The sequence below is a fragment of the Hoplias malabaricus genome, chromosome 2, assembly GCF_029633855.1.
Source record: "Hoplias malabaricus isolate fHopMal1 chromosome 2, fHopMal1.hap1, whole genome shotgun sequence".
Taxonomy (NCBI): Eukaryota; Metazoa; Chordata; class Actinopteri; order Characiformes; family Erythrinidae; genus Hoplias; species Hoplias malabaricus.
In genome coordinates this window covers 21,988,353-22,004,364 of record NC_089801.1, presented here as the reverse complement: position 1 = coordinate 22,004,364, position 16,012 = coordinate 21,988,353, and the positions used below count along the sequence as shown (strand labels likewise).

Here is a 16,012-nt window from a genome sequence, read left to right as displayed (position 1 = left end):
CAGCCTCTGAAGGAAATCCATTTCATCCGTGTAACCCATGCCCACCGCTGGCACATAGGAGGGTGGTGTTGGAAGCTGTCCACAGAGTCGCTCCATAGCATTGCCAAAAGAGAACCTCAGGCTGATGATGAATGGTAGGTTCAGCTTCTGAGCCAACAGTTCCCCACACATACTCACAGGGTCCGTCAGAAGGACGTCAAATTGTTCTTGAACCCACTTGCTGAGCAGATCTTCACTTGCAAAGAGGTTCCGGCAAAAGGCTTGGTTTTGCTCCGTGGCCAGTTCAATGATCTCCTTGATCTTCAGAGCAGCCTGGATGATGTTGACATTTGGCAGTTCATGTGTTGTGAAGTTTAAAAACATCTCCATGTTGTCCATGATTTCCTGTTTGGTGTAAGGCACTTGGATGATGTCCACACTGTGGCCTGGAGACTCAGTTGTCTTTACAGATGGTGTAGCACTGTGTGTAACTACAGTCACAGAGTGACCTCTTGTGATTAGCTCCTCTATGATGGCATTGATGTTGAGCCAGTGACTGAACTCTCCTGGCCACACAAGGATCTTTCCTGGAGTTACACCGAGTGGAGCCAGAGTGAGAAGAAGAAGAAGGCAGAAAGGCCTTCTGTTACAGGCAGTCATGGTGTAAAGTAAAATAAGCAGTGCAGCTAAGCACCCAGACCGAAGCTCGGAGGCAGTGTAATCAGTCAGAGGGCTGTAATACAAAATTACGCAATCTAAAATAAGACGCAATTTTATGTGCTTTACTTCATCTTTGTACCTTGCACAAATGCTATAAACAAAGAAAGAAGGTGGAGCCATCTTACCATAGTTCCACCGGTTACACCAGTTGCAACGTTTTTTTTTAACATGAGTGGGCCTTTTTCTAAAAGACAGTTATTTTCTGTGGCACACTGATATGCTGTTTAAAGTAACACTTCACAGCAAATTCACCAGTGTTAAATCAACACTATTAGTGTTACTTTAACACTAATAGTGTTGATTTAACGCAGGTGAATTTGATGTGTATGTAAGATGTAGTATTTTGGCTCCTTTGCTCCCCCTACAGTTGCAGAAGGTAATTGATTTTTACAACACTGTCCTGAAATCAAGGGAGAGTAGGGAGGGCCGAGGTTTGGGTGTTTACCATGCTTCTCAAAAAGTTACACAGCTCAAACTCTGCAGTACTGAACTCTGGGTAGCAAAGATAGAGGCTCTGTTCCTCATATTACAAGTCAGTGGAGCATCACAGTGATTTTTGAAATTGTACTTTTAAGGGTAAAATACTACCTAGTGTCCCTTTAATGTTTAAAATGTAAATTATGAGCAGAAACTCAAAAGTGTCCGTAGGTGTGAGTGTGTGAGTTGCCCCCTCCAGGGTGTATTCCTGCCTTGTGCCCAATGATTCCAGGTAGGCTCTGGACCCACCGCGACCCTGAACTGGATAAGGGTTACACATAATGAATGAATGAATGATTATGAGCAGAAGTGAAAGCTGTAAATGTATAGAACTCTAGAGCAAAGGTTTTCAGACTGTGAGGATTTGCAGGAGGAGATGTAAATGCAAATTGAGATTTGAAAAAAGAAATATGTAAATGACTCTGGGAGTCATGGCCATTGAAGAACATGGTGAAAGAGCAACTGTATTGGTCAGTGAAGGTAATAAAACAGACAAAGAATGCAGATATACGGATGAGGGATGAAGCATTCCAGTATTCCAGTTTTGTGTGTAAAGGCCAACAAGGCTCAGAAGTCAGATGTAGTGCGTTGACGTTGTGGTCATCTTACCCAATATTTCACTGTAGAACTGATTGATGCTGCCCATGGTGAAGATGTGGAAGGCTGTGGTGTGGAAGATGTAGAGCAGCAGGTTGTAGAGCCGCTGGGTGAAGCTCATTCGGTCCGTGAGCAGGACTGGAGAAATGGGCACATAGGACAGAGGAGTGGGCATCTGACCACAGAGTCTCTCCAGGGAGTATCCCAAAGACAGTCTGAGGGAAATGACGAAGGGCACTTGCAGCATTTCAGCCAGGAGGTCAATGCAGGGGATCATGGGGTCAAACAGGATGACGTTAAACTGAGCCGCTCTTAAAGTGGACAGGAGCTGGGTGTTATTCAGCATGGCCCTGCAGCCGGTCATCTGGAATGTCCTGATCCTCGAAGCCAGATCGGCGACCCTGAGGGCCGTGTGCACCGATGAGAATATGGAGGGGTTCGGCTCCTCCTGCATCCACAGCTGGATCATCTCTTCCGAAAGCGCGTGCAACTCCTCCGCCTTCATAGGCAAGGGGAATGTGACAAAGTCGAACCGGTCCTGCGATGGACGGGGAGGAGGAGCTGATGAGGACCGTGGCGCTGTGGTTCCTCTGGAGCAGCTCATCAGCTAAAACTTGCATATTCCGCCAGTGGCTGTACTCCCCGGGGACCACCAGCACTTTACCGCTCAGAGCAGCACACGAGCAGCAACAGAGCAGCAGGAACAGCCGGAGACACACGGGCCTTAGCACAGCGGACATTTTACACTCCCCCTCTGTCCTTTTACTAGAAACACTCTCAATCTTTCACTTTCTGCGCTCTTATCACTCTTACAATCTTGCTTTTTACACAAGAGTTTCAGCCTTTCTTCCTCATTCTTTCATTTGCTTCCCTCACAAACTCTTTCTGGGATTTTCTATACACAGAATATAACGTGTTTCTTCTCCCCTCAGAACCTCTTTCTCTCTGTACACCAGTATTTTATCTGTTTCTGCACAACTCTTTACCGCTCTCTCCGCGCAGTATTTCTCCTTCTACACAAGTTTATCTGTCGGTCATTTACAATTTGTTTTGGATTACATGTTCTAATCTTCCAATATCTTGCTTTCTTTTTCTATTTTTCCTGTAGGGCGGCGCTCTGAAACACCGTTTTTCATGGAAGGCGTTTCCTGTTTCTTCTGTGGAATTTGAAGCTGTAAAAATTACTTAGATTTTTACAGTATTCTTACAGTTTTAAGTGTTCATTGAAAACCTGTCGATAGTTAACCCCCTAAAAACTCGACTTTGTTTATCCGAATGACATATCACACACACATCTTCAAAACAGTAAAGTACAGGAGGAAAGAAAACCTTGACTTTTAATGGAAATCAATGAATTATTTCTAATGAAGTAATTTTGCAGCATCATGATATTTTCACAAAATGTGAAGAACAGCTGCCTTGACTGTCTGAATGTGCCTGTTTAAACACTGCAGTTTCGTAGCAGTATTTTTCAGAGATGGTGCTGACTGCTTATTTTACACATGCTATGCCTGCTTTCATATTAGCAACACCACACATATTAACAATGTAGAAAACTTGATATTCACTAAAGGGGTCATTTAACTCATATGACATCTCCAAGAATGCCACATTGAGTCCCAGTTTGCTTTATTACTTTCTGTATGTTTGTATTTTTATGACGTGTTTGCAAAGTTTGGACAAACAGCACTTCTTATATTGGGTTTTGGAAGATGTAAATCACAATTTTGAGGAAGGAGAGTCACATGCTTTTTCAGTCATACGCAGGCGCTTTTAATGGTTAAAAACAGAAGAGGATGTCAGTAGTACAGTCATTCTGGTTGTTATATTGCACTCAGTTTCAACAGACACTCAATGAATATAAACATAGTGGACGGTCACACACATCTTTGTACAGTTTAAACAAGTAATGCCATCTTGGCACTGTTTCCATGACAGTGCTACACACAAAGATATGAATCTATATACATTGTTTATTACACATGAACATAACCAGCAGAATAATACTACAGCATTTTTCATCATAATCATTTTCTGGCTCTTCTGTAACATACATTTAAGTACCATCTTTAATTTCTATAAATTCAATATAGTGTCCAATAGCACCCCCGAGCTAAGATCTCCCTCCATCACACAGTGCTATCCAGGTGGGATTTTAAAGATTAGTTTCCTCCAAGAAACATGAAACTTTACTGCATCTTTTTTACAGTAGCCTTGATGCAGTGTCACTGTACAGTCAAACACAGTAGGAGAAAAACACTGACCAGTTGTTACATTATATAACTCATAACTGTCCCCAGAGAGGACAGTTATGATTTATTAGATTCCTGACCACTATACACAAAAACTGGTGAATCAAACTTCATTTATTACGTGTAAAAATACGTTTTGTTTTGTAACTAATAACTGTAACTCAAAATTCATTCTCCTGCTCTTTTTTAATTTTATGGAAACTGTTGTGTTAAAAATGATCTTTGTCATTTTATTAAAAAAAAAAAAGCTACGTTGACAGTCACTAACATGGAGATATATATATATATACACACAATATTATCCCCCTAAACAGAACAAATTGATGCACATGCTTCATTGATGGAACTCATAATGAATTCAGTGACCGGTAGATTTTTCTTCGTTGCTTGCTACTTAATTTTTTTTTTCTTTTAAATAAAATAACAATTGTTATTTTTAATACAACCATTGCCATAAAATGAAAATGACAGAACTGCAGGAGAATGTTTGAATCTTTAATTACAATTATACGTTACATAAAAATACTTAATACTTACTTGTACACCCAGTGTAAAAGAAGCCAATGGGCGAATTCTGTAGAAATTACCATCAAATTCTTTCAATTCTTGGCTAAAGTTGTGAGAAACTTTGATTGGGTTGGAATAATGCTGGCAAATTCCTTTAACATACTGTTCCAACCAATACTTTCTATAACAATTTCCCCCCCTATAAAATAGTCTGCAAAACAAAGAAAGGATAACGTGAACTTCTAAGTGATATCATGGTTTTTAACAAGAATACTTCAGTATTTTTGCTTATCTCTACGTCAAGCAACTGCTAATGAGCATCTATTAGACATGTGTTTTGAGTCTATCAGTTTTCTGTGCTTTTACAGGTATAAGAACACACAAAACGTGCATTACAAGTGTTTCGTACAGATGCAGCAGATAAAGATTCAATTCAGAAATGCTGCTGTTTTCCTGTACTACTGCCTTCAACTGCATAAAGCACCTTTGGAAGTTTTGTATGTGATTATTTTGTAAAGGAAAATGGAAGTTTGCTTTAGTTGCTGTAGTGTAGTTCAGTGGACAACTTTTTAGCTCTTTAGAACTTAATTAAACTGTAGACATAGCAGCCTACTGAAGAAAATGAACTATTTTTCCTGCGGTGCCTCAAAACACTTGGATAACATCATCCCACTCTTTGATGGGCCACACCCCGTTCTCCTGCACATTGGGCGGAGAGCTCTTCCAGTCCCAGGCCTTTACTGGAACATTCCAGTCTGGTCCATAGTTGGCCATCACATAGTCCAGAGTCTCACAGGGCACTCGGACCTTCAGCTCCAGCAGCTCTGTCCAGCAAAGGCTGAACCGTGGAAATACATACCTGCAGATCAGCAACACACAATATATATTACATAAAATTAGAAATGGAATTGATCAGCTGGTCTCTCAACGCTATTGACACCATCTTCTCAAGGAGAAGCTTAGGCACAGGAGAGCCCACCTGCCCTGATGGGATGGGCAGAGCTGTTGGCGCACAGACTGGGACTGTGAGTAGAAACTTCGATTCCATCAAGGAGCAACTAACGGCTTTGAACTCCAAGATTGAACGTTTGGAAGACCAGTGCAAAAATGGAACTTTGAATCAGAGGGACTATTAGCTCAAAATTCAGCTCAGGTCTCTGATTCTAACAAGCTGAACTTTATCTGTTTTGGCTGCCCCTGCTATCAATGGCCTTGGCTGCTGATAATTTCAACTCAATCGTGTCTGTTGCGCTCACCTAACCCCTATTTGGGTGAGTGGACAGACGGAAATGTAGTTTCACTGCAAGTTGTACTTGTATAACTTTGTATGTGACAATAAATTCAATTCAAGAATAACATCAGCTCCAAAACGTTTATCAAACATTCACACAAAAAAGGATGTCCCATTCGCAAGAAGCAATGAGGTCAGTTCACTTACTTGAATTTTTTTCCACTCTTTGCTTGGGTGCCTCCATTCCAAACAATGTCACCATCCTCATAGAAGAAGAAGATGTCCAGTTTTACATCAAGGCCTTGGAAGGAGAGCTCCAGACTGTCCTCTATCTGTGAATGAGGCACATTAGAAGCATATATCTACTTAAATTCTACATAATTAATAAGAGTATTCCAGGTGATAAAATGCTGAATAGAAGTTTTCAGTAGGAAATTCCCTGCTTTTCATTTGAGGACTTTTTCAGTAATGTAAGAATATTGCTGTACCTTTCCAAACTTGTGTTTGAGAGGGAGTCCAGCCTTCTGAAAGGCTTGTGTGATGTCATGCCTGTAATCCTTTATCCAGATGCCCAGGTCCACATCTTTACTATAAGGAATGATGTTACACTGCCGGAACCAGCCTGCAAGAAAAGAAAAATATGAATAATCCCAGCAAGCAGATCTTAGTGGGGCCAAAATGGGTTGAACATATTTCCCCATCTATAACCCATCCTAACCATGGAGGCCCATCCATTTAATACATAAACAAAACTTGCTGGAACCAACTGGGCTGCCAATATGGACCCACATGGCTGTGTTGGCCTGAATGGCAGAACATGGCATTCCAAAACATTAGTACGTTCGGGTACGGATATTGCATGAGGTTCCACTGCTCCACAGCCCAGTGTTGGGGGTCCAACACTGATGACTGGTATTACGAATGATGACAAATAGGCTTGTGTGCATTCGTTCTAGACTGTCCCATTTAGTTTCTTAACTGTGAAACATTTTTTGATGAATTACTCACCAAGACAAGTGCCACTGCTCAACCAGAACGGAACATGAAGCTCAGACAGAACACGAGAAGCGAGATGGAGAAGACTCTTAGCTTTCATCCTGAAGTCCATTGCCTCTGGAGAGGTATCATCTGGATACAGCTGGAAAAAAATGTTGATATTAAAGCTAAAATAAATCAAAATTTCAACTATTATTTATATATCTACCTTCTTACATCACGGGGTTTTGACCCATAGACAAACTGTACCTTTAGTGTTATATTAAAAAATTGCCAAATTTGAGGAAATGTTTAATTAAAATTTTCACTTATTTTACTCATTTAATTTCATCTGATCTACTTATCAGTTTTTGTTAATGAAATATTCAGTGGCTCATTGCTTTTCAAATGATATCCGTGTTGCTATTTCTGTAAAGTAAATGAAGACAGAAACCTGGTAGAAAGCTGCAGCTTCTCGATATCTGCACTCCAAAAAGCGGCTACTGGACAGTTCATTTAGAAAGCGAGAGAAGTTCTTGGGAATCCGTACATCAAGGCTGTCTAGAGTGGTCAGAATAAGTTCTGGCCTGGAAAATAAAACACATACACTCTTTCAAAAGTATAGCACATTAGTTTTTCTTCAATTTGAATTTTCTGTTTGGTTATAGCTATACCAAATGCACACACAATGTGAACTGACATACAGGAAAAAAATACACATAGAGTTTTTGATGCAAAGCACTGAATAGCACCCCTTCTGGTGCAGTTCCTAACAGTGAGTGAGTATGTAAGTGAGTGATGGAGTCAGTGCCTTACAAGTTCCATGATGTACTTCATGTCTAAAACTACTATTTAATGTAGTAACATTACATTACATTACTGTCATTATAGCTTTACTACTTTTCAAATGGTCCTTTTATATATCTAAATATGTGCAGAAAAGATTGTGCTACCTGTCGTAGGCCCCTGCATAGCGTCCGAAGTCTAGTTTCCTGAAGGGCGCAAAGGTACGGTCCATACTTGCTTTAAGTCGGAGGGGTCCGTGCCACAGGTAGTTTCCACTTCGCTCGTACAACACCACCACATGCACCAGTCGACTGTTGAAGCGGAATAGGAAATGCAGAGGAATCTCACTGCCAATCAAGTCGTCCATGCTAACCAGTCTGGGGTCTTTTCCTCTGATCTCCAGCAGCTCCAGGCCTCGCTCCTCTGCTGCCTCCTGAAGACTGGCCTGCAGGAGAAGTAGAAGAGTTAATAGTAGATCTTGAATATCATTTACTACTGCACCTACCTCTCTGCCCATAATAAGGACTACTTACTCTCTCTGAAATGTGATTCTATGTTGAGCTGCTAGAGAGCAAAGAGGGTGAAAAAATTGAGTGGATAACCCAGAACTATGAAAAACAAACCCATCTCTCCATAAAACAGCCATGCCACACTTAAAATCAGAATAATGTTTTTAAAAAACTATATATAAAATATTATGTATTCTGCTACAATTAAAACGGCTTACTCAATCAATCAATTAATTAATGCTGACCACACAATTTGTAGCAGTGCTACACATGCTGAACAGAGCAGAAACCCTTACATCATATTTCCAGAGGTTCCCGAGCAAGCCGAAAGTGATGAAGTCTCTGTGTGTGCAGAGGAAGGTGCAGTGGGGTTCTTTCAGCTGGCTGTCCTTTAGCAGAACTGCATCCTGGGATAGGAGATTCAGGGAGGCCTTATCCACCAGAAACACAGGCAGGTTGAACTTATGGGCCAGGCCTAGGAACTTCTTCACTAAATGCTGAAGATTTGAGAGAAACAAATGCAAAGCTTGGTTCCAATGTTATTCACAATTACTCACAGTCTCAGCCAGCAGCAGCTCGTCTTAACTTCAGAAGCGAAATTGACGTTAAATTAATCAGTTTAATTGATTAACTTCATAATAAAGGCCAATAGAAATACTGACATAAATCCAAGACAGACATTTTCCTCAATGATTTTCCTTCATATTATGAAATGTTATGATACTGACACCTACTGGTCTGGATGTATTTGGTGCTACAACTGTTTTAAACATGACTGCCCATTTATGGCTGACCCACTCAGTAGAGCATAAACTATTACAGTTAGGCACTGCAAATAATTAGTGTCTTCATTTCATGTGTTTTCCACTTTAGAAATGCACTTCAGTAAATACTTTTTGTCCTTTTCTGTGAATAAAATGACTAATTCACCACCACACACCACAGCAAGCAATCAATTAGTGTAAATTCAAACATCCATTCCACCTTAAAAAATGTTTGAAGTTTATGATGTAAAGGTGTTTTTGACTCACCAGCTGTGCTTCCTTTCCTGCCAGGTAGCCTTTACCACTCAAGGCAATTCCATTCTTAAAAAAAATAAATAACATATCTCACTGAATTAAATAATTTCCTGCAATAAAATTAAACCAACCCATAATCAAAAAGTTTTTAAAATTTCTTACATAATTAATCTATTAAGATGTGTTTTTCTTTTACAAAAGCATTTCATAGTGATCTGATATCAAATGTTACAGAGAAACTGTTCAGAATGTTGATGATAGGAACCAGACATCATTAGGGTTTAAGCCTCTAAAAAATTCCTTCAAACAAAGCTACTACAACGTAGAAAATGATTACATTGAGTGATGTGAGAGATATTGTTCTGTGAGTTCTGTGGCCCAGAATTAATTTTTAAAATCTATTCAATGTGGAGTTGTATATGCTGGGGACTGTAAGCAAAATAGACTAAATGTTGTTGATATTACAGCATCACCACCAACTCCATCACCAGAGCCAACATGTTTCTTAAAAATCGAACATTTCACATCAAATAACTCTAAATTATTTTGTTTACATCTCAAAAATAGTATATTTTTAGACATTTAAAAATTATGTATATGCTATAGTTTATATGCTATAATATGTATTATGTGTCAAATAAGTAAAAAATTAATTCACAGCAAAAAAAATGTTATTTTGACCAACAGAGATTATTTTTCTGGGGTTTTATAAATGACTGCAGTGGCACTTGTGTGATGCTGGAGTCCGGTGGAAGTGTGTTTTCTCACCTTGGAGACGTACTGTCTGTAATAATAAAGCTGAAACAGGAGAAAGATGGAACTGGTTGCAATGAGCAGTGCCAGCACCACTGTCTTGTTGATTCTAGGCATGGGGACGCCTGGCTGATTGCGACTGTAATGGGCAGTGCCATAAATCTGGGTCCTTCACCATAGCTGTCGTCAGAGGGTGCAGGTGGCATGGACATCTGCAAATACACAAATGCATATTATAATGTAATTATACTACCAGTGCTTCTACTTCTACTAATATTAACACTAATAATACTAGTACGAATAGTAATACTATTATACTATTAGTAATAATAACAACAACAGAGTATATATATATATATATATCTTTCTCTTTTATATTTATATTTATATCTGATGATATCTGGACTACACCCATTCCTATGTTTCATTCAGTAATAAAATTATCAGTACTTTTACTGAATGGACATAATACTCGACATATACTCGGAACCATCTCAGCTTTGCTGTCAAAATATATACGTTATTGTCAATACGTTATATACAAATATCTCATATTTTAACTGTGTTCCTCCCCGTCATAGACACAGTCTTCTCATTGTAATTCCACTGTAATGTGAACTGCTGCACTATTTAAGGTGGAATGAAGCATTTTAATATAGAGCTGTAAATGAGACCGAAAGGCAACCGTTAACGTTAGTCCGGTAACACTGAATTTATTATATTAACAGTCCTTTATCAGATACTTACTCATCGGTGGAGAACAGAAATGTGTCCAGTTTTGATAAATAACATTAACACCCTCAAATCACAGAGAAGCTCCCAACACAAATGTACGGTAACAGCGGAGGGTCAAACGGTATTTGAAAATATTGGCTGAAGCTCAAATGGCTTCCTCCTCACTACGAAGTGCACTACTTAGAGACAGAAATCTGTGTCTTATCACCCTAGTTCCTCTAGAAATGAGCGTTTCATAACAAAACACTGAATTGCTTTTAATTTTTATATACAATAAATAAATAGATAAATAAATAAATAAACAGCCACAGAGATTGAACTTCAGAGATAGGGGTTAGCCTAGCTCGTGCCACAATAACTTGACTGTTATCTTGGTCAGTAAATAAACACATTAAAAAACTAAAAGCAAATATGTTAAATAAACAAATAAGGAACTATTAAATCTGTTAAATTAGTCATGTACCAGCGTTTGAATGTTAACCGTCTTTTAATGTTCTTTAAAAAAACATCCAGAGGCAGACATGTCCATGGGTTGTAATATGTACTCTTATTCCCTGTGTAGAGTGCAATATTCAAATAACGCTTTATGCAGAAATTAATGTCACAGCACGATTCGTTATTTAAGAATTTCGTGAATCATTGTTCTCTACATAGGACATTATTTGTGATTGCCTTAAAGTTGTTTGTTATGACACTAGACGGCGCTAGTGCTCTTTTAATTGTTCGAGGTTTCGTTTTATAACTGTCTTTAGTGCCAAAGGGACAGTCACAGTCCTCATTAGGCAGTAAGTTCATCATAAACGAGGGCCACAAACATTAACAATTTATTCTGAATTCATGTTAATGAAATTAAGTGTTTTAAACCGTGCAGTGGTGTGGTCTTTCAAGCACTGCGTTTGATGATGGTGGAAGCCATAGAAAATCATCAAAGAAGACCCATAGACGTAAAGGGCTGAAACCTAGTTTACTTTGCAATTTTGCACAAATGCATGACATAAAAAAAGTCAATAAATTATTCAATGGACAGATCCAACAGTTACTGATATGCACATGAGGAAAAATGAACAATGCATAATGTAAGAGGAAAATAAATCATCATATCATCCATAATGAAAGTAGTCTGAAGCCTAGGTCCAAAGAGGCGTTTAAAAAATGGTCTATTTTTGGTGGACAGTACTAAATCAACATTTGTACAAACAACAGAATTAAGGGGAGACTAAAGAAGCAGCATTGAAATTCTTTACATCGTGCAAAAGTTTTCCACAGTCGTCTTCATCCACTTCACATACCGTAGTAAAAACTACAGGATTTGTATTTCAAACGGCGAAAAGATTATCAAGAATCCAAGGAAAAAAAAAAACAAACAATCTTGATCAGACAGGAGGTAACAGTCACTCACACTCATAATCCGTACTCACGCCTCACATACAAACACACATAGGCTACTAAACACACGCCAAACTAAACCAAATTCGACATGTTCAATACAGCAATAAACACATCAAACGATGGAGGACAGGGACTCTTGTTCCAGAGTAAAGTCATGTCAGCAGTCGAATTAAATCATAATAAAAACAAAATTCAACCTAAAATTAGTATGGAAAAAGTGCACTCAACTATTCCCTGATAAAGCCACTAAGCATCTCTGGTGCAAACATCTTTAAGATAAACAAAAGACAGTAAGAAACAGAAAGAGGCGGTTCCCATCAGGTACCCATACAAAAAAAGAAATATATTAATATATTGCAATGTATTATATTTGTGAACATATAACAATATATTTCATTTTCATAGGGCCAGATGAAGGCGGAGTGTCATGTCTGATTTAGTTCCTGCCAGTCCAGGACTCAATCTCCCATGATGCTCAGCAGCAGTCCATCACAGGAAGACATATTCCTCAGGAAGAGTGTTTTCTGGAAGCAGGATGAAAAGTTTCTGTAAGTTTCCGGGTTGTTGGTAGAGGTTATTGTTAGGATTTGAGCAGAAGGAAGCTGGTCCTAAATCAGCTTGTGCTGGGGGGGCTTCAGAGCTCTGCAGTTCATGTTTATTTTGGAGCTGTGCAGTTCAGGCTACTGTGCCATGCTGTTTAGACTGCTATTAGACCCCATCAGACCATTCTCAGTCTTCTGGAAGCTTCTGACCGCACTGGGCACCTGTAAACCTGTCCACAGGCTCAGGCCACCACACCACACCTGCAGAACACACAAAAAGACACCAATAATTTACATGGACCTCAACAAAGGCCCATCTTTAAAAAAAAAAAAAAAAAAAACAGACTTGATGATGTTCAGTAATTAGAAAAGACACAGTAATGAAAATATTGGAAAATAAAGCAATCACCCCCTTGTTTGCTAGGTACGCTTCAATCACATGACACTGTCAAGCTAGAAGTTTGAAGGCTAGCACATGCTACTTTTCCGCTGAAGATCATCACATGATGGGTTAATCACATTTCACCCTTTGGGGGGTTCGAAAATGAAGTGGCACAAGCGACCAAATAAATACACACATATAGCTTTAGTGCATTATATATCTTTACTGTATAACACACATAAAACATGGCTAGTAGTTTGCCAGTGTCTCTGAATTTCCAGATCCACCTTAAATGCTGAAGAAATTATATTGTAGCATCTGTGACTACTATAATATTTAAGGTGGAACTGAAAGTTGTGAACAAATAGCTATACAAGCAGCTGAATTGAGTTTCATATCACAGAGAGTTATGAGTGTCTGAAAATATATAAGTTAAAGTCCAGGAACTCTGACACGCTGCAGAGCACTGCTGAATCGCTTCCCTTTTTTGTGTTCTGGTGACATATCAGGCTCTAGAGGAATACCACTACAACTTCTAACTCAGCTCTAAAGGCCAAGATAACACTCAAAAATGAGGGAAAGTGGTAAAATTAAGAAACAGGATTCATCTGACCGCTCAGAATGATCAACCGTTCTATTATATCAGATACTTTCACTGGCCTGCACTGCCCCTAGTGATCAGGTGGAGGGAGGGCCATGACTATTGGACTTTTGGACATTTGCAGTTGACTTTTCAACTGCCTTCTGATATCAACATTCAGATACAATTAAGTTTGTAGCTTTTGTTCTAAGAAATGTTGTGAAAGTCTAAATATGACTTCCTATTGACTTAAGATTTGTAGTTAGACCCAGTTCAAATGTTAACATATCTAGTGACTGTAACATTAACCTCCCTTGATTTACTGTCCCCTAAAAACATGTACTAGTAAATCTCTCTACTCAATGGAGCTGCTAATAGCACGAGGTGCATAACATTCTGCTTTTGGCAGGAGACGGATTGGTGCGTGGACAAGTGGGTCAGATTTAATATACAGCTACATATAGCCTGACCTTATGCTTTCTGCAGTGTACTGTATGGAAACATTTACAAGCTCCAGTTTCAGTGGCAACTAGCAAGTAAATGTTTACTAATGGGGGACAATACTTAATATATTTATGTGTTTTATTTTAGTCTTATGTGTTACTGCACACACACATTGGCTGATAAGACTTGAGTGTAAGCCGTAAGTGAAAAAAAAAAGGTTAGAGAAGTGGGCTCAGCTGGTTCGATTCCTATTGATGGCAGGAAATTCGGGGTGGGGACAGTGAAGGAACAGCACTGTCTCCTCCCTCAACATCCATGGCTGAACTGCCCTCAAGCAAGGCACCTAAACACCAACTGCTCTCTGCATGCTGTGGATAACTGCCCACTGCTCTGTGTGTGTGCACGTGTGCTTGTTGCCCCTAGTGCATTGCTATGTGTATTTACTGCCATGGATGTGTAAAATGCAGGGGAAACTTTTAGTTGTAAATTGTACCATGATAATAAATAACATGTTTTATTACGTCTTTTTTTTAACAGTCAAAAGTTTGGACACATCATCTTATTACTCATTGGAGACATTTACTGTATAGAACTGTGTACCAGCCCATCCTCTGCACAACCCAAGATCTCAAAGACATTAAGAAGGAAGCAGTTCTACAAATTAACTCCTGACGAGGCCACAGCTGTTCACTGAAAACCATTCCAGGTGACGACCTCATGAAGCTGACTGTGAGAACGGAGAGAGTGTGCACAGCCTTCATCAAAGCAAAAGGTGGCTACTCTAAAGAATCTAAAGTATAAAACATATGTACATTCACAATATGTGGAAAATGGCCCAAAACAACGGAAACCCTCCCTGAGTGGGCGTGTCCAAACATTTGACTGGCACTATATATACTGTAGTTATATGGGAACGTAACAAGCCTCCTCTCACCATAAAGGCTGGTACAACCGGCTGAGTGAACTTCGTCTTGAAAGAGTGCAGCAGCTGTTTACTTTCCGCATTGTAGAACGAAAGCTGACCTGAAATAAAAAGAATAGAAAGGAGAAAAAGTAGAGTTGATTAGTCACAAAATAAACAATGTGGTCATTCACCTGGATGAAGAAATGAAAGGATGGTATTAACAGAGCAGAGGAGGAGCCTGTTGGTATTCCTCTGTTCTGGAGAATAGTCAATGGATCTGTGGACATTGGATCCACGGGTGTCCGGTAGCCCTCAGTGAAGCAAGGGAGAGGAACAATGGTGCTTGGAGGATTTAAAGTAATATACCACAAGACTCAAATAACTGCAAAGTGTTAGAAATGCTGATATTAAAAATTAAGACATTTCAGATTAATAGCTCTTGTGGAGCTGATTTTGATGCATTTTTAGACACTCAATCATTGCTATATTAGAGCTGGCTTTGTTTTAAGGGGGTATTGCCAACAACATGTTTGACTGCAATCCTGTCTGAATCTGGCTGTAGTTTCTACACTGAAACATATAAATAAGATCCCATTTAAATCTACAGTGTGTATCTTTTACAGTCTGAGTGTAACAACTGTGATAATTGGTGCAATGTTACAACCTGCCTCACTGCAATGTGCTGTTATTGTGTTATTGTTACTAAGTCCTGTTTAGACTGCTGACAGGAACATTTGGGCCTTTCAATTCCAATCTGTGTGAACTTAAGCCATTACTCCCTTTAGCCCACATCCTATCAGCTTGGTAAACGAAGAAAAGTTATGCAGGATGCCTCGTATTGTGGACACTGTACAGTCCCTTGCATGCATAATGAAGCCTGACTTTCTTTAGGTCACCAAACGCATTCTGCTGTACCTCCGTCAAAGTCACAGTAGACTCCTATCCTCTCTGGCACTGCCACGTCCAGGCTTTTCGCCTTGTTGTTGTGTTTGGCGGCGAAGGAGTTCTGCAGCCAGTTGTTGATGTGGATGCACCATGTGGTGTTGGTCTTTCCTAGCTGGTCAAACTTGCCCAAGTTCTTATGGGCCACACCGACGCTGTAGGATTTGCAGTCTTTCAGAGCCTTCACCTCCCAGTAGTGCTGCCCTGAGTCAATACTTGTGTCACCTGAACACAGGTAAAATCAGTGAAATCATGTCAGCACTGGTCGTATTGATAAATGTGTTAAAAT

At 39.5% G+C, this 16,012-nt stretch overlaps 2 protein-coding genes and 1 pseudogene across 8 annotated transcripts in view; all 3 read right to left on the bottom strand.

Annotated features, from left to right (window-relative positions):
- The window catches only part of LOC136675276 (UDP-glucuronosyltransferase 2A2-like), a 42,431-nt pseudogene extending 39,912 nt beyond the window's left edge, over positions 1 to 2,519 (bottom strand).
- A 1,016-nt stretch (positions 2,520 to 3,535) lies between these two features.
- fktn (fukutin) lies at positions 3,536 to 11,081 on the bottom strand. 2 transcript variants are annotated; one of them, XM_066651769.1, is made up of 11 exons: positions 11,004 to 11,081; positions 10,553 to 10,719; positions 9,821 to 10,017; positions 9,065 to 9,118; positions 8,330 to 8,530; positions 7,692 to 7,969; positions 7,193 to 7,325; positions 6,772 to 6,901; positions 6,252 to 6,385; positions 5,971 to 6,095; positions 3,536 to 5,391 (listed from the first exon to the last, which is right to left on the bottom strand). In XM_066651769.1, exons 3-11 carry the CDS (start codon positions 9,920 to 9,922, stop codon positions 5,178 to 5,180), a joined length of 1,371 nt encoding a protein of 456 aa, XP_066507866.1. In that variant the 5' UTR covers positions 9,923 to 10,017; positions 10,553 to 10,719; positions 11,004 to 11,081; the 3' UTR covers positions 3,536 to 5,177. The 2 variants fall into 2 exon arrangements, with proteins under 2 accessions (XP_066507866.1, XP_066507869.1); XM_066651772.1 differs by lacking the exon at positions 10,553 to 10,719 and having other exon boundaries at positions 11,004 to 11,014.
- A 415-nt stretch (positions 11,082 to 11,496) lies between these two features.
- The window catches only part of fsd1l (fibronectin type III and SPRY domain containing 1-like), a 33,412-nt gene continuing 28,896 nt past the window's right edge, over positions 11,497 to 16,012 (bottom strand). For all 6 annotated transcript variants that reach the window (XM_066661283.1, XM_066661284.1, XM_066661285.1 and 3 more), the window contains 3 exons: positions 15,697 to 15,948; positions 14,812 to 14,900; positions 11,497 to 12,732 (listed from right to left, as the gene is read on the bottom strand). In XM_066661283.1, the coding sequence (XP_066517380.1) occupies positions 12,610 to 12,732; positions 14,812 to 14,900; positions 15,697 to 15,948 (464 nt within the window). In that variant the 3' untranslated portion in view covers positions 11,497 to 12,609. The remainder of the gene's footprint in view (positions 12,733 to 14,811; positions 14,901 to 15,696; positions 15,949 to 16,012) is intronic.

Bases quoted from the DNA above. Each gene is read 5' to 3' on its own strand.
- fktn (XM_066651769.1), bottom strand. From the start codon at position 9,922: ATGCCTAGAATCAACAAGACAGTGGTGCTGGCACTGCTCATTGCAACC. The intron at 9,119-9,820 runs GTGAGAAAACAC...ATTTTTTTTAAG, and splicing joins ACAGACAGTACGTCTCCAAG to AATGGAATTGCCTTGAGTGG. The intron at 5,392-5,970 runs GTAAGTGAACTG...GCTGATCTGCAG, and splicing joins AAGAGTGGAAAAAAATTCAA to GTATGTATTTCCACGGTTCA.